The sequence below is a fragment of the Rhinoraja longicauda genome, chromosome 9 (genome assembly GCF_053455715.1).
Source record: "Rhinoraja longicauda isolate Sanriku21f chromosome 9, sRhiLon1.1, whole genome shotgun sequence".
Classification (NCBI taxonomy): Eukaryota; Metazoa; Chordata; class Chondrichthyes; order Rajiformes; family Arhynchobatidae; genus Rhinoraja; species Rhinoraja longicauda.
In genome coordinates, this window is record NC_135961.1 from 37204626 (window position 1) to 37232015 (window position 27390).

General features: G+C 41.9%; 1 protein-coding gene across 2 annotated transcripts in view; it reads left to right on the forward strand.

Moving 5' to 3' along the window:
- Positions 1 to 27390, forward strand: part of LOC144596621 (filamin-A-interacting protein 1-like) — a 217061-nt gene that overhangs the window by 180914 nt on the left and 8757 nt on the right. The window contains exon 8 of one of the 2 annotated variants that reach the window (XR_013547636.1): positions 7559 to 7705. Coding sequence is in view for 1 of the 2 variants with exons in the window: in XM_078405165.1 (XP_078261291.1) it covers positions 7559 to 7599 (41 nt within the window). In the remaining variant the exon portion in view is untranslated. Of the gene's footprint in view, positions 1 to 7558; positions 8509 to 27390 lie in introns of those variants that run through there. The other variant, XM_078405165.1, reaches the window with a different exon arrangement.

Consider the following 27390-nt stretch of genomic DNA (forward strand, 5'->3'; position numbering starts at 1 on the left):
CCTGTGACCTGTCATGTTGAGCATGATGTCTCTTTGGACGTCATAACTCACTTTAGTGCTTGCATTAGAATCGGTTTTGATGAAATGAAACTTCTTTATAAGTTGTGCTTTATCTATGTGTTTTGTCACACTTTGAAAGCCGCTTTGAAAGAACATTTTGGGTTAGGATTGAACCATCCCAGAACAACAACCTTGCTCTCAATGTTAGTAAAACTGAGGAGTTGATTGATCTCTTTACAAGAGGGAGGCTGAGGATCCACGGACCTGCCTTCATCGATGGGTCTGTGGTGGGGAGAGTCACCAACTGGGTATGCGTATCTGTCCTGAACTCAACACATTGGTGCCATCATAACACAATGCGTCTACTTCCTTAGAAGATTGAGGAGATTTGGTATGTTGACGAATATTCTCCTAAACCTCTCCAGGAGTATGGTAGAGGGCATAATGATCGGCTGCATCATGGCCTGGTTCAGCAACCTGAGTGCCCAGGAATGAAGAAGATTACAAAAAGGTGTGGACACTGTGCATCCATTGTGGTTACTGACATCCCCACCATCGAAGGGATCTATAGGAGGCGCTGCCTCAAAATGGCAGCCAGCAGCATCAAAGATCCACACCACCCTGGCGACACATTCATTTCACTCTTGCCATTGGGAAGAAGATATAGGAGTTTGAAAACTGTAACTGCCAGGCTCAGGAGCAGTTTCTTCCCAATAACCATCAGACTCTTGGAACACTACAAACTCCAATTGAACTACAAACTTTCTTGGTTGCAAGAAGGACTTCAGGCATTTTTTGCACTAATAATGCTTTGAATTTATTAAACATTAAAAAATGTATTACATTATCTATGAGTATTGTTTACAGACCTGTTATGCTGCTGTAAGTAAGAATTTCATTTTATTTTGTTTTTTTCGGTACATGTGACTCTTGACTTGACTCTTCTTCAGAGAGATTGTAGTAGGGGGGAGAAAGCTGGAAGAGAGGTGAGGGCAAGACAAAGCCTGGCAAGTGGTAGCTGGACACGGGTGAGGGTTTTTTGATTGGCAGATGGTTGCCAAAGGCCAGAGATAAAAAGACAAAGTATGAGATAAGGATAGAATAGACTAGTAGTTGCTTTCTATCTCAGAATGGAGGCAATGGTGCCTTATACACTGGCATTGGCTCAGTTTCTTTCTGAAATCTATCTTTTTTTTAAATGACTTGGTCTACAACACAGACTTGCTGTAAAATACTTTCAATTGTTTTTATGTTAAACAAGAAATTAATTGAATTAATAGATTTTGTTGGAAATATCAGAACACTTGAGTTACCACACTGAAATGTTGACCATTTCAACAATTTGGTTGTACATTTTGAATCTCCAGCATCTTCGCTGAACATTACTTATCCTTTGGAACTTGAGTTTGAACCTGGCTTTAATAGGTTGATGTAACAAATGTACCACCTAGTGGAATTGGAAAGCAAAGCGCTCTCAGCAGCAGTTGGGCAATCATTCATCACAAAGTAAAACCAGGAATTCATATTTTCCTGTTCTTTAGGGACATTCTGATGAGAAATTAATATCAAGGATCAAATGTATGCCTATGTAGTCACAAGGAACTGCAGATGCTGGAATTGTGAGTAAAACACAGTGCTGGAGTAACTCAGTAGGTCAGGCTGCCTGATCCACTGAGTTACTCCAGCACTTTGTGTCCTTTTGGGTATTAACCAGCATCTGCAGTTCTTTGTTTCAATGGTATTTGGATGGCTCTGCCACAGGTACAAAGGTCCTTTTGTGCACTAAGATTTCCTGATTAAGAAAGTCTATTTCAAAGTGTTTAATGTTAAAAAGTAAACCATCACATTGTTGCACTTTAAGAGAATTTTACTTAAAAATTTGCTTATGGAAGTTCTCCTAATAATTGCTTATTTAAACATAAATAATTCACACCAAATTTGAATTATTGTGCCCTGTGTTCTCCAATATTGACTCTTGGCTAGGGTATTTTACTAAGCTTCACCCTGGTGGGTGCCGCCAAGGTGGCACAGTGGTAGAGTTGCTGTCTTACAGTGGCAGAGACCCAGGTTTGATCCTGACTACCGATGCTGTTTGTATGTTCTCCCCATGACCTAAGTGTGTTTTCTCCAGGGTGCTCCGGTTTCCTCCCACATTCCAAAGACACAGCTTCATAGGCTAATTGGCTTGATTAAATAGTCCCTGGTATGTGTAGGATAGTGTTAGTGTGCAAGGATCGCTGGTTAGTGTGGACTTGGTGGGCCGAAGGGCCTGTTTCCGCGCTGTTTCTTTAAACCTTTGCAAAATAGTCATTGTTGTAGAACAAAAATATTTGTTCTACCTTTGATCATATAATTAGAAACAGTTTTCACAAAGGTAGTGCAGCTAGCCCTTCTGCCAGTGTCACCATTCATTGGGTTAGTGGCCAATTTGTAACCAAATTCCATTGACCCAGGTATACTGCATTTTTTCTGGTACAAATCTATGAATCACTGATTGAAAATTAACAGTTAATCTAGCAACAACTGTTGTTTGCAGGAGAGTAAACCAAATCTCCTCCATCTTCTGCGCACAGAATTGTTTCGTCTGTTATATAACGTGAAATCAGGCCCTTCGGCCCACCAAATCTGTGCCTACCACGATCACCCGCATACTAGTTCTATACCTACATATTACAGGAGCAGAATGAGGCTATTTGACCCATTAAGTCTACTCTGCCATTCAATCATGACTGATAAATTTTCCCCCCTCAACCCCATTCCCCTGCCTTCTCCCCATAGGGACAACCTAACACCCTAGGGACAATTTACAGAGGTCAAAATATTTACAAACATGCACGTCTTTTGAATGTGGGAGAAAACTGGAGCACTCGAAGCAAACCAATGTAGTCGCAGGGTGAATATACAAACTGTACAGACAGCGCCCGTAGTCAGGATCTAACCCAGGTATCTGGTGCTGTAAGGCAACAACTCTACCGCTGCACCACTGTTCTCTAATTTTACAAAGATTTAAATAATTCTGGATAAAGATTTAAATAATTCAGAAGCCAAATTTTAAAAGTGTGCCAAATATTCAGTGATAATACAACATATTCCTTTTTAAATACGGAATTAAAAAGAAATGTTGTAATAGAATCTATGTTCTTTAAGTGGGTAGCATGGTGGCGCAGCGGTAGAGTTGCTGCCTCACAGCGCTTACAGCACCAGAAACCCGGGTTCGATGGAGGCCACGGGTGCTTGTTGTGCACCCAGGTGGGTTTTAGAAACATAGAAACATAGAAAATAGGTGCAGGAGTAGGCCATTCGGCCCTTCGAGCCTGCACCGCCATTCAATATGATCATGGCTGATCATTCAGCTCAGTAGCCTGTACCTGCCTTCTCTCCATGCCCCCTGATCCCTTTAGCAAAAAGGGCCACATCTAACTCCCTCTTAAATATAGCCAATGAACTGGCCTCAACTACCTTCTGTGGCAGAGAATTCCACAGACTCACCACTCTCTGTGTGAAGAAATGTTTTCTCATCTCGGTCCTAAAAGACTTCCCCCTTATCCTTAAGCTGTGACCCCTGGTTCTGGACTCCCCCAACATCGGGAACAATCTTCCCGCATCTAGCCTCTCCAACCCCTTAAGAATTTTATATGTTTCTATAAGATCCCCCCTCAGTCTTCTAAATTCCAGCGAGTACAAGCCCAGTCTATCCAGTCTTTCCTCATATGAAAGTCCCGCCATCCCAGGGATCAATCTGGTGAACCTTCTCTGTACTCCCTCTAAGGCAAGAACGTCTTTCCTCAGGTTAGGAGACCAAAACTGCACACAATACTCCAGGTGCGGTCTCACCAAGGCACTGTACAACTGCAGCAGAACCTCCCTGCTCCTAAACTCAAATCCTCTTGCTATGAATGCCAACATACCATTCGCTTTCTTCACTGCCTGCTGCACCTGCATGCTTGCTTTCAATGACTGGTGCACCATGACACCCAGGTCACGTTGCATCTCCCCTTCTCCCAATCGGTCACCATTCAGGTAATACTCTGCTTTCCTGTTCTTGCCGCCAAAGTGGATAACCTCACAATTATCCACATTATATTGCATCTGCCATGCATTTGCCCACTCGCCTAATCTATCCAAGTCACTCTGCAGCCTCCTAGCATCCTCCTCGCAGCTAACACTGCCACCCAGCTTCGTGTCATCCGCAAACTTAGAGATGTTGCATTCAATTCCCTCGTCCAAATCATTAATATACACTGTAAATAACTAGGGTCCCAGCTCTGAGACTTGCGGTACCCCACTAGTCACTGCCTGCCATTCCGAAAAGGACCCGTTTATTCCTACTCTTTGCTTCCTGTCCGTCAACCAATTTTCTATCCACCTCAACACTGAACCCTCAATACCGTGTGCTTTAAGTTTGTACACCAATCTCCTATGTGGGACCTTGTCGAAGGCCTTCTGAAAGTCCAGATATAACACATCGACTGGTTCTCCCTTATCCACTCTACTAGTTACATCCTCGAAAAATTCTATAAGATTCGTCAGACATGATTTGCCTTTGGTAAATCCATGCTGACTTTGTCCGATGATTTCACCACTTTCCAAATGTAATGCTATCACATCTTTAATAACTGACTCTAGCATTTTCCCCACTACCGATGTTAGGCTAACTGGTCTATAATTCCCCGTTTTCTCTCTCCCTCCCTTTTTAAAAAGTGGGATTACATTAGCTACCCTCCAGTCCTCAGGAACTACTCCAGAATCTAAAGAGTTTTGAAAAATTATCACTAATGCATCCACTATTTCTGAGGCTACTTCCTTAAGCACTCTGGGATGCAGCCTATCTGGCCCTGGGGATTTATCTGCCTTTAATCCATTTAATTTACCTAACACCACTTCCCGACTAACCTGGATTTCCCTCAGTTCCTCCATCTCTTTAGACCCTCGGTCCCCCGCTATTTCCGGCAGACGGTTTATGCCTTCCTTAGTGAAGACAGAACCAAAGTATATGTTCAATTGGTCTGCCATTTCCTTGTTCCCTATGATCAATTCACCTGTTTCCGACTACATTTGCCTTAACTAATCTTTTTCTCTTGACATATCTATAAAAGCTTTTGCAGTCTGTTTTTATGTTCCTTGCCAGTTTTCCCTCATAATCTATTTTCCCTTTCCTAATTAAGCCCTTTGTCCTCCTCTGCTGGACTCTGAATCTCTCCCAGTCCTCTGGTATGCTACTTTTTCTGGCTAATCTGTATGCTTCATCTTTTGTTTTAGTACTATCCTTGATTTCCCTTGTTAGCCACGGATGCACTACCTTTCCTGGTTTGTTCTTTTGCCAAACTGGGATGAACACTTGTTGTAGTTCATCCATGCGACCTTTAAATGCCTTCCATTGCATGTCCACCGTCAACCCTTTCAGCATCAATCGCCAGTCTATCTTGGACAATTCACGCCTCATACCCTCAAAGTTACCTTTCTTTAAGTTCAGAACACTTGTTTCTGTATCGACTTTGTCACTCTCCATCCTAATGAAGAACTCTACCATATTATGATCACTCTTGCCCAAGGGGCCTCGCACAACAAGACTATTAACTAACCCTTCCTCATTACTCAATACCCAGTCAAGAATGGCCTGTTCTCTCGTTGGTTCCTCGACATGTTGGTTTAGAAAACCATCTCTCAAACATTCCAAGAAATCATCTTCCTCAACACCCCTGCCAGTTTGGTTCACCCAATCTATATGTAGATTGAAGTCACCCATTATAACTGTTGCGCCTTTAGTGCACGCATTTCTAATTTCCTGCTTGATGCCATCCCCAACCTCCCTACTGCTGTTAGGTGGCCTGTACACAACTCCCACTAGCGTTTTCTGCCCCTTAGTGTTTCGTAGCTCTACCCATATCGATTCCACTTCCTCCATGCTAATGTCCTTCCTTTCCACTGCTTTAATTTCCTCTCTAACCAGTAATGCTACCCCACCTCCTTTTCCTTTCTGTCTATCCCGCCTGAATATAGAATATCCCTGGATGTTGAGCTCCCAGCCTTGGTCACCCTGGAGCCATGTCTCCGTAATCCCAACTATATCATAATCATTAATAACTATCTCCACATTTAATTCATCCACCTTATTACGTATACTCCTTGCATTGAGACACAAAGCCTTCAGGCTTGTTTTTACAACTCTCTTACCCCTTGTATGATTATGTTGAAATGTGGCCCTTTTTGATTTTTGCCCTGGATTTGTCTGCCTGCCACTTTTACTTTTCACCTTGCTACCTGTTGCTTCTACCCTCATTTTACACCCCTCTGTCTCTCTGCTCCAGCTCCCATCCCCCTGTCACATTAGTTTAAATCCTCCCCGACAGCACTAGCAAACACTCCCCCTAGGACATTGGTTCCATTCCAGCTCGGGTGCAGACCGTCCTGTTTGTACTGGTCCCACCTCTCCCAGAACTGGTTCCAATGTCCTAAAAATTTGAATCCCTCCCCTTTGCACCATTTTTCAAGCCACGTATTCATATGAAATATCCTCCTATTCCTACTCTGACTAGCACGTGGCACTGGTAGTAATCCAGAGATTATTACCTTTGAGGTCCTACTTTTTAGTTTATCTAGCTCTCTAAATTCACCTTGTAGGACCTCATCCCGTTTTTTACCTAAATCGTTGGTGCCAACGTGCACCACGACAACTGGCTGCTCACCCTCCCCCTTCAGAATGTCCTGCAGCCGCTCAGAGATATCCCTGACCCTTGCACCAGGGAGGCAACATACCATCCTGGAGTCTCGTTTGCGGCCGCAGAAACGCCTATCTATTCCCCTTACAATTGAATCCCCTATCACTATAGCCCTTCCACTCTTTTTCCTCCCCTCTTTTGCCGCAGAGCCACCCACGGTGACATGAACTTGGCTGCTGCTGCCTTCCCCTGATGAGGCATCTCCCCCAACAGTATCCAAAATGGCATATCTGTTTAGGAGGGAGATGACCGCAGGGGACTCCTGCATTACCTGCCTACTGCTACGCTGGCTAGTGGCCACCCGTTTCCTTTCTGTCCGCTTTTCTCTGAGAACTTTGGTTTCCTCCCACACTCCAAAGACATACAGGTTTGTAGGTTAACTGGCTTGGTATAAATGTAAAAATTGTCCCTTGTTTAGGATAGTGTTAATGTGCGGGGATCACTGGTCAATGTGGACTCGGTGGGCCGAAGGGCCTGTTTCCTCACTGTAAACTAAATTAAACTAAATACAAACCGGAGATTTTATATTGCTTTATAAAATCAATGTCCATACGTTTATCAGTACCTTATTTGTAAAGGACAGATTTTAATATGAATATTGTTTACTGGTCAGTGAAGCATGTTTCTGGTTCAGAATCTCGAGGCCTGCTGTACATTTTCAGTCATTGGCATTTACTTTTATGTGGTAATGTCTGTGATACTAAAAATGTGCTACGTTTTTCAGTTATGGACAAAATTTACCTTTGCAATGTTGCTGTGTTAAACAAAAAAGATGTGCTGCATTTTTCCAGAGTTGCCACTTTTATGTTATTTTCAGACCTATTCTTGTCCTTTTGCAGAGAGCATCGTCATTCATCAGGTGCGGATAACATCAGCATGATGGACGTTCTAACTGGTGGAAGCCTCACGTTGCTGCTTGTGATTTTTTATTGCACTGTTACTACTGCTGGCTGAATGAAACACTGCCCTGGGCTGCAGCCTCCAAGGTCTAGTTTTGTATGCTACTGATCACATTGGGAGTCTCTGTAATCATAACCTGTATATTTTTTTGAAGAAAATATATTTAATTGATATTAAATTTCCATGCTAGTAAGAAGAGCAATTGATGCACTATGCCAGAATCTAGCTCTGGAAGTGATCCAAAGAGAAAGTGTATTTAAAAAGTCTTTTAAAAATTTGTACATGGAAAATGATACCATGGTTTGAAATCAATATTGCACAATGTTCTCCTTTTACCGTGGCAGGTTAGTATCGCTTTTAAACACAAAGATCTGTTATTCTAATATTATTTTACAATGGCCACGTAATGTATTTTTTCACTTTCCATCAGCCTTTATCTTCCAAGATACCTTTTGCCACTTGATATGAATAACTTTGGTTTTATAATGGCACCACAGCACCTTTTGTTTACTAAAACATATGTCCATTCTGAAAGCCCTTTTGAATTTTTAATATGATGTCAATCTATTGATTTTCATGTGTTTATTTTTGTTTGAAGTGCACTTCCTAGTTGCAGTGATGTTTCTGGACCTGGAAGAGTGGTCAGATTGACTGGCTAACACTGTGCTGCCTGGTTTACTACTTGTAAAGTTATAATGTAAAATAATCTACAAGTGTCTTGAGATGTGATTTTTTTTTTTGTAATTGGCTCCATCAAGGCTAAAAAATAGCTTTCAATTACCAAGCCATGGATGTGCCTTATCCTAAGGGATGGTTTTTAAATATGTTATCACCTTTTCACTGTGGTTTTAAAAATCTGCAGTCAACTCTGTCTGACTCCAAGTGCAATTACACATTTTAAACAATTAAAGTCTGTATATTTAATTGAGCACTTTAGCCTTTTTTCATACTTGTAGTTGGGTTTTGACTATGGAGCAATAGTGGTTTTAATACATGCTTTCTTTCTCGCTCTCTGCTTTTTATTGTATGACCTGTCACTGCCAGGAAGATTTATACATGTTTTATCAGCAGAAATGCAGGCCTTAATATAATGGAACCAACTCTTTAAACAATATCTGTTTTGGAAATGGGAGGGTAAAATAAATTCCGGTAAATTGATTAATTGATTGGGTGGAAAATCCATCATTTTTGTCTTGCTGCTACGGTTCAATTAAAATTAACGATTGGTTTAATTGGCTATTGACCAAAACAAGGCTGATCTCTGCTTTGTCAGGTAGACTCTTTTTGAAGAAGGGAGGAATTCTGTCATACTTCCCATCGGTGTTGTCAAATGAAGGGTGGTGCAGCTGGTGGTGCCGCTGTCTCACTGCCAGTGGTGCAGTTGGTGGTGCCGCTGTCTCACTGCCAGTGGTGCAGCTGGTGGTGCCGCTGTCTCACTGCCAGTGGTGCAGCTGGTGGTGCCGCTGTCTCACTGCACCAGTGGTGCAGCTGGTGGTGCCGCTGTCTCACTGCCAGTGGTGCAGCTGGTGGTGCTGCTGTCTCACTGCCAGTGGTGCAGCTGGTGGTGCCGCTGTCTCACTGCCAGTGGTGCAGCTGCTGGTGCCGCTGTCTCACTGCCAGTGGTGCAGCTGCTGGTGCTGCTGTCTCACTGCCAGTGGTGCAGCTGGTGGTGCCGCTGTCTCACTGCCAGTGGTGTAGCTGGTGGTGCCGCTGTCTCACTGCCAGTGGTGCAGCTGGTGGTGCCGCTGTCTCACTGCCAGTGGTGCAGTTGGTGGTGCCGCTGTCTCACTGCACCAGTGGTGCATCTGGTAGAGCTGCTGTCTCACTGCACCTGTAGTGCAGCTGGTAGAGCAGCTGTCTTACAGCACAAAAAAAGGTTCCATCCTAACCTCAAGTGCTGTCTGTGTGAAGTTTGCACATTCTGTGACCACATGGGTTTCCTCCAAGTGCTCTGGTTTCCTTCCGCATCCCAAAGACATTCGGGTTTGTAGGTTGTGTAGGAAAGAACTGCAGATGCTGATTTAAATCGAAGGTAGACACAAAATGCTTGAGTAACTCAGCGGGACGTGCAGCATCTCTGGAGAGAAGAAATGGGAAATTTCACCCATTCCTTCTCTCCAGAGATGCTGCCTGTCCTGCTGAGTTACTCCAGCATTTTGTGTCTCCCTTCAGGTTTGTAGGTTAATTGTAAATTGCCCTTAATATGTAGGGAGTGGATGAGAGACTGGGATAAGATAGTTAGTGTGAAAGGATAATTTATGGTCAGCATGGACTCAGTGTGCCGAAGGGCCTGTTTCCGTGCTGTATCTTTCAATCAAACAAAATAATCAACTTAACTTTTCACCTACCTAATCATAAACATTGCATTGCAAAAGTTGTGCAAATTTTAAAAAGTCAGATATTTTAACAATGGGGCATTGTTTCATCATTAAGGCTTTCAATGACCTAGAGTAGGACCCTCTTGGGGTTTGGTTTAGAGATGCAGCATGGAAACAGGCTCTTCGGGCCAATGAGTCCACATGAATTATTGATCACCTGTTCACTCTAGTTCTGTTAACCCTCTTCCTCATCCACTCACTCCACACTAGGGGAAATTTGCAGAGGTCAATTAATCCACAAACCCACACATTTTGGGGATATGGAAGAAACCTATGTGGTCACAGGGAGAACATGTAAATGATACACAGTCAGCAAACAAGGTCAGGATTAAAACTGGCTGTGAGGCAGCAGTTATTAAACACAGAATGCTGCTGGGTCGTCATTTACCATTTTCCTAACCCTACCTACTGTGCGTATGGGATGTTGCTGAGAACTGTATGATTTGAAGCATTTTCTCTGAACAGTGGTAAGAAAGCTTTTGTAAAAATAAATCTTAGCTGAGTTACTTCAGGCTTTAATGGAACAATTTTCATCAGCTCCCTGCTTTCACAATACTAATGGCAAAACAAGCAGTTGCCCCCTTCTCATTGTGAAGGAAAACAACAACAAAATTAAAATGTGAACAGAACAATAAGTTTGCACAAGTTTTTCAAGGACATTCAATCTTAACTATTTTAGACTTTAGAGCTGCAGCGTGGAAACAGGCTCTTTGGCTCACCGAGTCTGCGCCAACGAGCGATCACGCTGCACACTAGCATTATCCTACACACCAAGGACAATTTACATTTTCATTGAAGCCAATTAGTCTACAAATGTGCACGTCATTGAAGTGTGGGAGGAAACGGAGCACCTGGAGAAATCCACGCAGTCACAGGGAGAACTTACAAACTTCACACAGACAGCACTCGTAGTCAGGATCGAACCTGGGTCTCTGGCAACTCTGTCTCTACGCCACTTTGCTGCACTGTGCCGCCACTTTCTATTTTAACCGCCCACTCATGCAGCTTTGCTTCCATTGTGTTTAAAAATGATATCCCTTATCTTTTTGCTTGAATGAGTAATTGACTGCGATGGAATAAGATCTGCAGAATGATGTAGACACAAGGAAATGCAGATTTACAAAAAAGATGATCCGTTTCTGGTACACCTTCTCTTGTTACTTCAGTCTTTCATCTTCTTCCTATCTCTGGTCTTTGTCCATCCATCTGCCAATCAATTTGCCATCCATTTGTTTTCCCTTCAGTCTGAAGAAGGGTCTCCACCCAAAACATGTCCCCTAGAGATGCTGCCTGCCCTGCTGAGTTATTCCAGCACTATAATTGAAACTCAAGCACAACCACCATTTGTGACCAGTATATTGCACCAGGTAGCTCACTAGTTTCTATTTAACAGTCCACTCGTGCAGTTTGAAAAGTCTCTTTTGCCACTTGAATGAGATTCTGTTGTTTTCCAATGAGGTTTTCCAGTTCCCTCAAAGAACAAGAATAGTGAAAGGGAAATTTAAAAAAAAGTAAAAGAAATTGGAGAAAGAAAGTGGAGAATGCAGAGATACGAGTGTCATAGATGATAGAAATCATTGGGCTTGTAGAGCTGCTGGCTCACAGTGCCAGAGACCTGGGTTCAATCCTGACCTCGGGTGCTGTCCATGTGGAGTTTGCACATTCTCCTTGTAACCACGTGGAATTCCTCTGTGTTCTGGTTTCCTCCCACATCCCAAATATGTGCCAGTTTGTAGGTTAATTGGCCTCTGTAAATTGCCCCGAGTGTGTTGGGAGTGGATAAGAAAGTGGGATCACACAGAACTAGTGTGAACGAGTGATGGTCGGTGTGGACTTGGTGGGCCGAAGAGTCCGTTTCCATGCTGTATCCCTAAACTAAACTGCAATGGAAGTTTCTTGGACAGGATTAGTAGTACCAGGGTATGTCCTTAAGTAGCTGAAGGATCTTGATGAAAATAGATTGAGAGATGCAGAATTAGATAATTCTGTCTAAACTTGGTCCAATTGAGCACTGAACATGTTGACAGGATGTAAATGTAGACAGTCCATCAGTATCCATTTCATCAGCTTCTTCTCAGAACAACTATGGACCTTGTGATTCACTTTATATATTTGTGCAGACTGGCAGGTATGCAAGTGACTGAATAATTTGAACAGTCAAGGCCCATCATACAGGAAACCAAGGTTTATACACGTAGAAGAGAGATCAATGCAAGTTAAGTGCAAGTAATTGCATTAGTAGTTGAGATAATATAATTGTAGGATGGAGGTAATCCAAGCAGGGCGACAGAGTTTTAATTGGGGGCATGGGGGGAATAAAACAGACAAGTGTAGTATTTTTATATTGTTGTCAATCAGCAATTCCAAAAGAATTAATCTGGAGACTGATAAGTTAGGGAATGCATAGTGGATGGTGGCTGTTCAGAAAGAGTTTCTGTTACAGGCAGGGGAGTTCAGTTGTCACAAAGAACATATTCAGCATTAGACCATCATCCAGGCTAAATACTAAAAGCTTTAGTGGTAGAGTAAAACACAAACTGAGGGAGGAAGTCAGCAGATCAGGCTAAAATCCATGGAGAGAATGGTTAGACAACATTTTTGGGTGGAGAACCTTCTTTGGACTGGAGTCATATTATTTGTCCTTATGGGAGTGCAAGAAGCTGCTTGTTTAACTCCCCAATTAAATATAAAACCTTTAAGTAATAATGATATGCTGAAATAATTAGGATCTGCTGAGTCTTACTGATTTTTTTAAGACAAGAAATAAATCTATTCAATTTGATGCTTATAAACCTTTGCAAGGCGTATTAAACATAATTGAACTAACCCTGACCAATGTCCCATGGAATGAAGCCACTGCAGGATTAAAGGTTTTTCATGTAAACAACCAAGATCCCAGCGATATCTCTGTACCTAATATAGTTTATTTTGACATCTTCAAAACATCTATTGGTTTGGGCAGGAATATATATCTTTTCATGTCTTATATATGATGAGAATTGGTCCTTTATTTGCATTTTCTCATTTGAAGATACAGACTTCTTGAAGACAAAGCTCCATAGTTTGCATTGAATAAACCGGTCTCTGTAACATGGTTCCCCTGGTTCTCGGGTTGATTCATTGCTCTGGTAATGTCATCAATTTGCAGTAAAGTCCTAGTTGGGTGTCTGTACTCCCAGAGTTTGGGATAGATCGCACAGATGAATTTTCACTTTTAAGCTGTGAAAAGTTCAAATCCTGAGAACTTCAAAGTTGCCTTGGTGTTAGCTTTTACAAAATTACATGTTATATTGCCTTTTGATCATCAAAATTCAAGTGCCTGGATAGTTTGCTAATGGTGCTTCACATTGTCAAATTCCATTAGTATGGCAAATAAAAGTTGGATAGAATTTCACTCTAATGTGCTAGGTTTAGGTTTATTATTGTCACATGTACTGAGGTACAATGAAAAGCGTTGTTTGCACACTATCCAAACAGATCATATAGATCATACATAAATGCACCCCAAATAATGCTTGGAAATTAATTTTATTAGCAGAATTTTAGTCTGCATACTTGCATACATACAAAAGATGGAGGATGTTCTATCCTTTTGTTTTTTTCTACAATGAGGAATTATACTTTAACTCTGAAAACTGTTTCAGGACTGTTCAGATGTCATAATTGACATTATATAGGAGCATTACAGGAAAGGTTGAAAAATATAGGTGGACAAAAGTTTTAATCGGAATTTTGAATGTCGAGAGAGAGAGAAGAGTAAAGAGATTGTAGGAGCCATTTATGTTTAGACTAGCTACTGTTGGCATATTATATTATTTTGTCTAGATATGTCTTGCCATATTATTTTGGACACTTGGTCATTAGATGCACAGGGCGGTGTATATATAAGGGACAGGGAGTGCCAAACACAGGAAGGGAGAGCATACAGTTCTCATCAGACCAGGGAACACACCTGGACAGACCAATGACTGGACTGACCTGGGACAGAACAGGGACAGAGCTGCCAGCTACGACTTGTATGCCAAATAAGTAAAGCCTGGTATGTTCATCTCCTTGTTTGTACAACTAATTCAATAAACTAATTAAACTGGAAATAACGACTGGAAGATCTGTTCTGTGGGGTCTGCGTAAGATCACTCCTACTCCCTGTGTAGTAATGGCAATTGGAAAAGAAATCATTGGAAAAGTCGGAAAGTTTCCATTACAATTTAAGTGAGAACTGGCTCTATGAGTAAGACTGGAGCTTGTGAATCAACTGGACAGAACAAGGATTGTTTTATTTCACAAGCCTGACGCCGCTATTCCCATCAACTGGACAAGGTCGCCACCTGCGCCAATCTGACTAACGGAGATTAGAAACCCCGAAAGCCAACATGCAGGGAAAGTGGATACGTACAGCATCAAGCTTTATTGGAGAAGCTATATGTGATGGGCTATATTGGAAAACGGCTACTGTAATGGAGAATTATGGTATGTTTCAAATATCTTTAACTAAATTAAGCCACAAATCTATTTCTTCATCATGTGCATCTCGGCTCGCATGAAAGCTCAAGCAGAAACGGCTGCTCTCATGAAACTGGCTGCCGCCCTGAAAGGCAAGCATGAGATTGAGGCGCAAGAAGAACAATTGAAAGAAGATCAATTGAAAATAAAAGAAGAACGACTGAGAAGAAAGAAAGAACTGGAACTAGATGCTGAACTGGCAGCAACCAATACAAGAATCAATGTACTTGAGGCCATGAGATCAAGAAGCAGCTCTAGAGTATCTGATGGGATGAACTCTTATTTGAGAAAAATAACTGCTCAAAAGGAAACATCTGCCAAATTAGATCCACATGCAACTGAATACTTGCCTGATCAAGTGCAACAAAACAGAATGTGTTGATGGGAACTGAATTTTCCTCCCAGCAACAGGTTGTTAGACTAAAACAAACAACTCAGGGACCATCTCCTCGAGCTCATGATGGGACCCATCTAACTCAACACTCTCTTCAAAGGCAAAATGTAAACACTCATAAGCAAAAGGGTGTACAGGGGCATGCTCGCACTACCCTACCCCCCCCCCCCCCCCCCCCGCACAGAATGATGGAAACCAAGTTGATATCTGTAACCTAATTCAGAAGCAAAATGACATCACTGTTCTTCTGGCTTAACAAAATCTCTCTTCTACTTTACCACCAAGAGACATTCCTGTTTATGATGGTGATCCTTTGCAGTATGAAGTTTTCATCATGGCAATTGAGAGAAGAGTGGAAAGAAAGACTAATGATGACAGTGACCGCTTACATTTTCTAGAGCAATACACAAGAGGGCATCCAAAAGGCTTAGTCCGCAGTTGCCAACACTTGCCTCCAGCCCAGGGCTATCAAAGTGCAAAAGATCTGCTTAAAGAGTATTTTGGTAATGAACATAAGATTGCCACTGCATATATGGTCAAGGCATTTGCCTGGTCAGTGGTCAGATCAGAGAATGTGAAAGCATTGCAAGCGCTCTCACTGTTCCTTAGAGGTTGTTGCAATGCAATGGAACATCTCACTTATATGGAGAAAATGAATGTCGCTTCCAATATGAAGACTATTCCTTCTAAAACTGCCTTACAAGCTCAGAGACAAGTGGAGGGGTAAGGCATGTGAGCTACAGGGGCAGCGTGGATATTGAGCTAGATTTTCTGACCTGGGAGACTTCATGGAGAAACAAGTGAAGATACTATCAGATCCACCTTTTGGAAACATCCAGGATGCTCAGCCAGTTGCAACTGTCAAAAGCTCTACTTTTGCTAAACCAAGAGAAAGCCAGCAATTAAGAGGAAACAGTTTTGCAACAACTGTAATACCTGTAGAAGCACAGGTGCAAGAAAATCTGACAACAAATGGAATGAAAAGAAATGTATCTATCACCAAGCCACAAGGTTCTTGTTCTGTAATAAAAGTGGTCACACATCGGGGTGGTGTCCACAGATTAGGAGGAAGGGGCACAGATAAAAGATAGACTTCTTAAAGGAGAAGGGAGCCTGTTTTGGATGTTTGAAAATAGGACACATGAGCAAAGACTGCAAGAGTCGTTTGACTTGTGATATGTGCAACCAAAATCATCCTGAAATACTTCACATGGAACAAAAGAATAAAGAAAAGAAACCAGAACATACAGAACAGAATGAAAAACCAATTGCGAGTAATGCTGTTCTCTCACCTCATATGTGTGGGCATATTGCAGCCGGTGAATCCTGCATCTTCTCCATTGTACCAGTACAAGTGAAGAGCCACAAGGGGAGTACTGTGTTGCAAACATATGCATTTTTGGATTATGGAAGTTCATCTACCTTTTGCACAGAAAGCTTGATGAGAAGGCTGAACATTACAGGACAAAAGACCAGAATTCTCTTGTGTACCATGAACCAAGTGAAGCCTATGTCTTTCTATGTCTATGCCTGTGATCAGTCGTCATATCTCAGGTTTGGAAATATCTAATCTGGACAAAGACTATTTTATTCAACTATCGGATGTGTTCACACATAAGACCATGCCTGTTTCTCAGCTAAACATTCCCAGACAGGAAGATCTGATACAAAGGCCTTACTTGAAGGATATCAAGGTTCCTGAAATAGACTCTGGCATTGACCTGCTCATCGGGACAAATGCTTCAAAGGCATTGGAACCTTGGGAGCTGGTCAACAGCCAAGGGGATGGACCATAGGCTGTGAAAACCCTAGTGCGGTGGGTCATCTATGGTCCCCTAAGAAGAGACAACAACACCACCGATATAAATGGCTGCCCTGCTGCTGCTATTAATCGAATATCCATTGCAAACCTAGAGGAGCTAATGGTCAAACTGTACAATCACGACTTCAGTGAAAGAACCAGCAAGGAAACAGAGGAAATGTCCAGAGAAGATGTAAAGTTCTTGGATATTGTGAATCGCTCAACAAGGATGACAGATGGACACTATTGTCTAGACTTACCTTTCAAACAAGAAAACGCCAGCATGCCAAATAACTGTTGCATTGCAGAGCAGCGCATCCAAAGCCTGAAACACAAGTTTGGCAAGAATGAGAAATTTCATGATGAATATACATCTTTCCTCACTGAAATGATTGACAATGGTTATGCTGAAAGGGTACCAGTGGATCAGATGAATCAAAGTGATGGAGAACTCTGGTACATCCCTCATCATGGGGTGTATCACGCAAAGAAAGGGACCTTAAGGGTGGTCTCTGACTGTGGTGCAGTCTTCAAAGGAACATCACTTAACTGCCAACTGCTGCAGGGTCCAGATCTAACCAATTCACATTGGAATTCTCATCAGATTCAGACAAGAACCGGTTGCTTTGATGGCTGACATCAAAGCAATTTTCATCAGGTCAAGGTATCAGAAAAGCATATTGACTATCTGCGATTTCTGTGGTGGCCCGATGGTGATGTGCAGCAAGATCTTGTTGAATATCGGATTAAGGTACATCTTTTTGGAGCTGTGTCGTCACCAAGTTGTGCAAACTTTCCATTAAGGAAAACTGCTGAGAACAACAAAGCTCACTTTCCAGCAGAGGTGATAAACACAGTAAAGAACAACTTCTACTTAGATGATTGTTTAAAATCCATGCCTTCGGAACAGGAAACAGTTCATATGGTAAAAGACCTGACTGCCATCTGCCAAATGGGAGGATTCATGCTGTCAAAATGGATCAGCAAAAACCGTGCTGTATTGGCATTCATTCCACAAGAAAACATACCCCAAACTTTCTCTCAGCGATGGACAGGATGGCTAACAGATCTCAAAAAGATTGCGGAGTTTAAAGTGGCGCCCGCAAGCTTTGGTCAAATCAGATATGCACAGCTGCACAACTTTCCAGACACCAGCGAAAGTGGCTATGGTACTGTTTCATATCTGAGACTGGAAAACGATAACAAAGAAGTGCATATTGCATTCATAATGGGAAAGTCCAGAGTGGCACCATTAAAAGAAATGATGATTCCCAGAATGGAGCTTACAACTGTAGTCCTAGCTGTCAGAGCTGACACAATGCTGCAAAAAAAATTACAGCTTCAACTGGACAAATCCATCTTCTGGACCGATAGCACAACAGTGCTTAAGTACATCAACAACAAAACCAAACGCTTCCAAACATTTGTAGCAAACAGAATCTCTTTTGTAAGAGATGCTACTGATGTATCACAATGGTTATACGTCTGCTCCAAGAAGCTGAGAGCTGAGTACGGCAAAGACTGGTGGCCCTAAGATTGAAGAATCACTAAAAGTAGATTAAATGCCAACACATAGTACATACCTTTTTTTTATTATGTGTAAAGTTTTTATAGCTCCTTTTAACGTTTATTGATAATTGTTTTGTTATATACGTAGAACAATTAGGGGCTAGTGTGTGGGAGCCATTTGGCTCCTGTTGTCATATTATATTATTTTGTCTAGATATATTTTGCTGTATTATTTTGGACACTTGGGGGTGGTCATTAGATGGACAGTGCGGTGTATATATAAGGGACAGGGAGTGCCAGACACAGAGAGGGAGAGCATACAGTTCTCATCAGACCGGGAAACAGACCTGGACAGACCAATGACTGGACAGACCTGAGACCTGGGACCAGACCAGGGACCGAGCAGCCAGCTATGACTTGTATGCGAAATAAGTAAAGCCTGGTATGTTCATCTCCTTGTTTGTACAACTACTTCAATAAACAACTAATTAAACCGGAAATAACGACTGGAAGATCTGTTCTGTTGGGTCTGCGTAAGATCACTTCTTCTCCCTGTGTAGTAATGGCAATTGGAAAAGAAGTCACTGGAAAAGTCGGAAAGTTGCCATTACAGAGATATATGGAGAATATTTATCATCATCATATCATATATATACAGCCGGAAACAGGCCTTTTCGGCCCTCCAAGTCCGTGCCGCCCAGCGATCCCCGTACATTAACACTATCCTACACCCACTAGGGACAATTTTTTACATTTACCCAGCCAATTAACCTACATACCTGTACGTCTTTGGAGTGTGGGAGGAAACCGAAGATCTCGGAGAAAACCCACGCAGGTCACGGGGAGAACGTACAAACTCCTTACAGTGCAGCACCCGTAGTCAGGATCGAACCTGAGTCTCCGGCGCTGCATTCGCTGTAAAGCAGCAACTCTACCGCTGTGCTACCGTGCCGTTTAAGAAGGGGGTATCTAAGGTGACTATTGTTCTTGTTATTGAAATGATAGAGAGGCTAAAAAAGCTAAGATTCAGGTCAAAGTGATGCGCCAGCTTACAAGTTTGAAAGTTCCAGAGGTAAGTAATGGAAAAATTTGATAACTATGACAAAGATCCGAATACCCATTGCAACTGGAGTAAAGACACTATTCCCGGATGAAGGGGAAGAAAGAGAGGAAGGTTTGTTTTAAGGAATATAGACAGATTAACAGTCAAAAAAAGGGTGGTAAATAGTTTTTAATGGAACTTAGATGGGGGTGTAAGGAAATATTGGGTAGGAAAAGCTCTGTACCTTATGTGCCAGTAAAATTGTTCATTGATGTGCCTTATGATGTGCCAATGCACACTTGTACACTTCCCAACAGTATTTTTTTCTCCCATTTTGGCATAATTCTCGGGGCACTCTGAGTTATTGAAGAGACCTTGCACAACATACATTGCACTTAGGGCTAGAGTCTGCGAGCTCCCACATTGCAAAGTGGGGAACTTGTGGAGGGGGTCAGTTATGGACTGAACTCTGAGGAAGAGGATGGGGAAGAGGATTTCAGAACATCGCCTCAGGCTGGGGTTCAACCATTTAGGACTGAGGTGAGAAGTTTCTTTGAAATATTGTACAGGGCGTGTGGTTCCAATAGTGAACATTAGCAGCCTGGTCGGGCCACTCACAGCTTAAAAATACAAATGTACAATTAGGATTTAAGACGAGATGAAATCACAAGGGGGATAGATAGTGTGAATGCACAGTCTTTTACCAAGAGTAGGGGAATCAAGAACTAGCGGACATGGGTTTAAAGGTGAGAGGGGAAAGATTAAATAGGAACCTGAGGGCCAACCTTTCACAGAGGGTGGTGGGTATATGGAATGAGCTGCCAGAAGGTATTGGGGCAGGTGCTATAAAGAACATTGAAAAAACTTTGACAGGTACATGGATATGAAACGTTTAGAGGGATATGGGCCAAACGTGGGCAGGCGGGACTAGCGTAGATGGGGCATCTTGGTTGGTGTAGGCAAGAGGACCAAAGAGCCTGTTCCTGTGTTCTATCACTAAGAGGAAACTGAGTTGTTGCTCATAGAATTTGAAATTGGTAACATTAAATGATCCTAGAAAGTATATTTTCTATCAAACTGATTTACAATGTAAGCTGGCCATATTTTAACTTTTTAAAAAGTCATTTTGAGTCATTGGAATTGAAAGGATGTGCAGTGAAATTACTTGATGGATATTGAGGAGTATTTCAAAATTACACTAAGGTTAAATGGAATTGTTCAGTACAATAGTTCTCCTGGTTGAATTGAAAAGGATATTGCACAGCATGTGCAAAGCAATGTTCAACAGTGAACATGGTAGGGTAAAGTTCAGTGGCTGTAGAGTGGGGTGAACTCCCAACCAAATCCTACGTATAACAACCAGCTGGGGCCTGTCTGGTGGTTACTGTGCAGAGAGGTGAGTAGTTTATGTGCTGCTTCATTCTCTGCCATTAGAGGCATGGACAATGCCCACAACTCACCGGGAGGAACCATCTCAGGTGGCAACAAACATGGCGATGTAATACTTTGTTGCTGTTTTTCAAAACTGAATTTCAAATGCTTTTGTTTATTCCTATTTCAATCTGATTTTAATATTTTGGAGAATAGAACTGAAATATTTTTTGGGGAAACGAGCTTAAACATATTGTGAAACACTGCCTAATATCAGATGGCAAATTGGAAGATGGAATTTAATCTGGATAAGTGTGAGGTGATGCACTTTGGGATTACTAATAAGGATAGGAAATGTACAAGGAATGGTAGGAGTATTAAGGAATAGAAGGACTTTGGCATTCAAGTCCACGATCCCCATAAGGACCATAAGATACAGGAGCAGAATTAGGCCATTTGGCACATTGAACCTGCTCCGCCATTCAATTATGGCTAATCTATTTTTCCCTCTCAATGAAGAGACAGCAAAGGTATATAGAGTGATGATGAAGGCTTATAGGATGTCTTCATTAGCCAGGGCATGATATATAAGAGCAGAGATTCTGTTATGGCCTGTATTAAACATTGATCAGGCCATATCTGGAGTACTGTATCACACAGTTCTGGTCATCACATTATTGGAAGGATGTGATTACACTGGAGAGCTTGCAGAGGAGATTTGCCAAGATGTTACCAGAGATGGAGTGCCCCAGTTTTGTGGTGGGATTGAAAAGACTGGGTTTGTTTTCCTTGAAGTGGAGGAGGCTGGGCGAGAGAAGATCTGATTTGAGGTGTCTAAAATTATTCAGGGCACGGACAGGACAGATGGTCGGAAACATTTCCTCATAGGAAAAGTGCCAACAACTAGAGGCTTAGGTTTGGGGCAAAGAGATTTGGAGAGCATCTGAGGAAGAACTTTTCATCCAAATGACTGGAATCTGGAACAAATTGCGTGAGGGATGGTGGAAACAGGTACTCGCTCAACATTTAAAAAGTATCTGGATGAGCACTTGAATTCTAATGGCTTTGGACCAAGTGCTGGTCAATGGGAAAAGCATAAATAGATGATTGGGCTGAAGTGCCTGCTTCTGTGCTGTACCACTTTTATTATCAAATACAATTTCTTATTCGTTAAAGGATGTGTGTGGCAGAGACATTGTTGTATATTCTTTGCATGAGGGAAATTGTGGGCATAATATTGCCCAACTATCTATTTCCACTCCTGGGAAGCCAATGATGGGTGGCCTTTGTGAATTGATGGAGTCCTTTGTTGATAGTGGTCACATGATGGTGTTTCATGGAAAGCTCTGAACTTTAAGTGTATTTCGGACAAACTGGAAGAAACCAAGCATGGCATGTAGGAGTTCTCGCACGCATGAGAGAAGTCAAGTTTGGGACAAAACCTATGTCTTGTTAAGATGCCGTAGAAATACTGAGATGTGGGTTAGTCTAAATGGTGTTTTTTTTTGACTGGCATGAATAAAATGGGCCAGTTACTAGCTCGGATCTGTTTGTCTATGGCCACTTCCAATATTTTTAATTAATTTTGTTTCAGAAACCTTAAAGTTTCAAGCTGCAAAATGTGTCCAAGATGAGAATTGTTGGCCGAGCATCATTGCCGAAGGATCAAAAGTTATTGAATACCTACTTATCTCTAAAATATTCCATTGTTATTAATAACGAGGGCTTTTTCTCTTAACTTGCTTTGTTTCCACTTGATAGGGTAATAGTGTTGCTATAGTCAACAAATAACTTCTGACCTTGGGTACTGTCTGTGTGAAGTTTGCACGTTCTCCCTGCGACTGTGTGGGTTTCCTCCGGGTGCTCCAGTTTCATCCTACATCCCAAAGACGTATAAGTTTGTAGGCTAATTGGCCTCTATAAATTGTCCTTTAGTGTATAGAGAGTGGATGCAAAAGTGGAATAACATGGAACTAGTGTGAATGGGTGAGAGTCGGTATGGACTCAGGTGACTGAAGCGCCTATTTCCATGCTGTACCTATAAACTAAACTGAATGTCTAAGTTGGACAGTATAGAAGTTTCACTTCTCTCATCCTGAAACACTGCCTCTTTAAACCCTCTCCAAAGGTTCACAAAATAGACTTCTATGCTGGCTTTTACCGTATTTTATTTCTGCTGAGAAAAGAAACAAAATATTTTCTAGTACTTTGAGAACCCACGAAGAGAATGAATGATGTAAACTTGTACTGATGTGTATACATTTTATGTATTTACCATGTTGAATAAAACATTTCATTTGAATCTGAAAATATTGTAAGTAGATTTTTTTAAAGCCATATGACAGGATTACTCAGAAACTAATTATATTTGAATATATCTTTATCCTGTATAATATGAAAAAATGTTTTCGAAGAGTGATCTAATAGAATAGATAATACAACATAAAGGATACATTGTGATCTCAAGAGCAAACTGCCATTACAAATTGCCCTTGTAAATACAGTTGTGAAATGGTTTAAAGACAGAATGCTTACAATATATTACTAAGATGCTGCCTGACCCGGTGTGTTCCTCCAGCAGCTCTCCTTTTTTTCGCGCCAGATTCCAGCATTTGCACTCTCCTGTGATTCCATTGCACAGTTTCCTGATAGTTCCCTAGAGTGACCACCCCTCCAGAGACCTTGGTGAAAGGTGAGTTGCAGCATGGGTGGGGGTGATTGAGTAGAGAATTGGTGCAATGGCCCCAGCTATTCTTGGATTTGCTCTGTCTGCATTTTCCACTGGCATCATTGCCACATTGTTGGACACGAGAAAGAATCAATCAATGAAGCATTGAAGCAATGCTTTTCATCGAACAAGCCACGCTGGCATTTTCCATTTTAATTCATAATTTATTTGAAAAAGGGACAATGTACATTAATTGACATTCAAACAAATGTAAATGTACTCGAGTTAGCCGAGAGGCTAGTTTTCATCGACAGTCCCTTTGCCTGATGTTGTTAGGCATCCTAGAAAAGAAATCCAATACAATATGTACAATAGTTAAAAACATAGTACATTACCATACAAACAATACAGTTAATTAAAATGAGCAGACAAAACCCAAATAGCAGATGTAAAAATACAGTGAGTACAGTCTTAATTTAAAGTTTACATTTTTAAAGTTTAAGTTTTAAAAGTCACGTTCAAGTTAGATAAAACTAGTGTTGACATTGTTGGTTCTCAATAAGCCATTTCTTGACGTTACACTTAAATGAATTATATGATGGGGAAACTCTCGAACTGATTGTGGTACTGAATTCCATTGACGTGATGCTCTGAAGGAAAAGACAGCTAAATGCAGTTTTCCTGAATGGGATAGTGCAGTCCCTCCTAGCTGCACGTCTAGTAGCTCTGTTTGCAGTAGATTTGAAGTTGATGAAACCAGACAGAGGAGGAGGAGCTAAACCATGCAGAATCTTATAAACTAAGCAGACATTTTTGTATTTGATGAGGTTTTCCCAGCTAGGCAGATTATATTTCTTTAGAATGTGGCAATGATGAAAACTGAATGGCTTCTTGTCCAAAGTTTTAAGTGCTTGTTTATATAATGATTCCAGTGGTTTTAAGGCTGTAGGGTGTGTATTAGACCAACTTATCAGACAATAGGTGATGTGGGAGAGAACCATTGAGTGCAAGTATATCTTAGCTGCCGCAGTTGATAGGAAGTTTCTGGTAAACCTGAAATTTGCCAAACTGAACTTTACTTTATTATAAACCTTTTTTTATGTTGGTTTTGAAGCCGAGGTTTGAATCTATGTGTACTCCTAGATATTTGTATTCTGGGACAACTTGTGGTCTCTCTCCTGAGATGAGAATACCTTGCTCTACATCTACTCTGTGGCCTTTGGAAAAGAACATACAAACAGTTTTTGACACATTCAATTGTAAACAACATTTGTTGAGCCAGGAAGTGACCTTCAACATAACATCCGTCAGCATGGTTGCAACCTCTTCTGCATTTTTACCATGAGTAAAAATAAATCCCTGTTAATTCAGCAGATATATAATGCAGTAAATAACAAGATTATTACAGTTCAATGCTATTAATTGACCTCCCTCAGATGATGGAGATTTAATGGGGGTGGGGGTGGGGGTGGGGGAGAGGGAGAGGGAGAGGGGAAGGAGGGGCAGAGAAACAGGGAAACAATTACCTTATGACCGAGGAGTAGTTTAATAGAAGCACGTCTATGTTAATGATGGTGGGATTTTGTGTTGTCAATGGGAGAAAATAAGAATTTAAGGCCACACTGCTTTCAAAAAAGATTGTAAGAAAGAGAGAGATATAATTGTTGGCACAATGACACAAAAGATGGTGCTGCTACCTCGCAACTCCAACAGCCCTAGTTCAATGCTGATCTCCATGCTCTGTGAGTGGAGCCTGTTTGTCTGCTCAGTGACTGCATGGATTATTTCCTCATCAATCCCCAACCCCCCTCTGCCGGTCCAGTTTCCTCCCACATCACACTAGTTACATAGAAAGTTAATTGGCTGCCTTAAATTACATTGTGTAAGTGGATGGGAAGTGAATCAGAGGGGAGCAAATGGGATCTGAAGGAGAATAGACCACAGAAAAAATGGGATTGCTGAGAGCCAGCATGAACTGGATGGGCTTAATGGTTCTCCATGAGATTAATAAAGGGCATAAGAAACAAAATCAGATTTAGGCAAATCAACCCCTTGTGCTGCCATTCTTGAAGAACATACCTGATCTTTTTCCCTCGGTCTCTTTCCTGCACTAATCCCATTACCATCAATATTTATAAAAACCTCAAAGTGCTAGAGTAACTCAGCAGGTTAGACTGCGACTCTGGAGAACATGGATGGGTGATATTTCGGGTTGAACTCAACCTTTTCAATTGAACTCAGTCCTGAATATACTCAAGGTCTGAGACTCCATGGTCGAATGAGATTCGCTAACCTCTGGGTGTAAAAATGTCTTGCTCGGTCCGAAGCGAGCAAACCATTATTCTGAGAATGTGGGTCTAGCTGGAGGATGCACCAACTCTGCATCCACCCTGACCAACTCCAGTACTAATTTAGTACATTTAAAAATTATGATGGGGATCTATGGTATGAAAATGCTTCAAAACTTAGGAGACAAATACAGTAATAGGTACGTGGATAGGAAAGGTTTAGAGGGTTGTGGGCCAGGGTTGTGTAGCATCAATGAGGCATCTTGGTCGCATGAATGAGTTAAGCCAAAGGGACTGTTTCCATACATTGATTCTATAAATACAGTGACAAATAGAGATATGTTTAGGTGAAGCCAGATTAGCATTTAAGGACAAAATGAATTGAAGACTTTGATGATCCAGTTTTATGATGGTGACGAGATTGAAGCCGTAGGTCTCCTAACACAGGTGATATGCAATTTCTATCTCATTCTACGAAGTCTGCACAGCTCTCTTGAGCGGAGAATTCCAAAAGTAAACTACCTTTTAGAAACATAGAAACATAGATAATAGGTGCAGGAGTAGGCCATTCGGCCCTTCAAGCCTGCACCGCCATTCAATATGATCATGGCTGATCATCCAGCTCAGTAGCCTGTACCTGCCTTCTCTCCATACCCCCTGATCCCTTTAGCAAAAAGGGCCACATCTAACTCCCTCTTAAATATAGCCAATGAACTGGCCTCAACTACCTTCTGTGGCAGAGAATTCCTCAGACTCACCACTCTCTGTGTGAAGAAATGTTTTCTCATCTCGGTCCTAAAAGACTTCCCCCTTATCCTTAAGCTGTGACCCCTGGTTCTGGACTCCCCCAACATCGGGAACAATCTTCCCGCATCTAGCCTCTCCAACCCCTTAAGAATTTTATATGTTTCTATAAGATCCCCCCTCAGTCTTCTAAATTCCAGCGAGTACAAGCCCAGTCTATCCAGTCTTTCCTCATATGAAAGTCCCGCCATCCCAGGGATCAATCTGGTGAACCTTCTCTGTACTCCCTCTAAGGCAAGAACGTCTTTCCTCAGGTTAGGAGACCAAAACTGCACACAATACTCCAGGTGCGGTCTCACCAAGGCCCTGTACAACTGCAGCAGAACCTCCCTGCTCCTAAACTCAAATCCTCTTGCTATGAATGCCAACATACCATTCGCTTTCTTCACTGCCTGCTGCACCTGCATGCTTGCTTTCAATGACTGGTGCACCATGACACCCAGGTCACGTTGCATCTCCCCTTCTCCCAATCGGTCACCATTCAGGTAATACTCTGCTTTCCTGTTCTTGCCGCCAAAGTGGATAACCTCACATTTATCCACATTATATTGCATCTGCCATGCATTTGCCCACTCGCCTAATCTATCCAAGTCACTCTGCAGCCTCCTAGCATCCTCCTCGCAGCTAACACTGCCACCCAGCTTCGTGTCATCCGCAAACTTAGAGATGTTGCATTCAATTCCCTCGTCCAAATCATTAATGTACACTGTAAATAACTGGGGTCCCAGCTCTGAGCCTTGCGGTACCCCACTAGTCACTGCCTGCCATTCCGAAAAGGACCCGTTTATTCCTACTCTTTGCTTCCTGTCCGCCAACCAATTTTCTATCCACCTCAACACTGAACCCTCAATACCGTGTGCTTTAAGTTTGTACACCAATCTCCTATGTGGGACCTTGTCGAAGGCCTTCTGAAAGTCCAGATATAACACATCGACTGGTTCTCCCTTATCCACTCTACTAGTTACATCCTTGAAAAATTCTATAAGATTCGTCAGACATGATTTGCCTTTGGT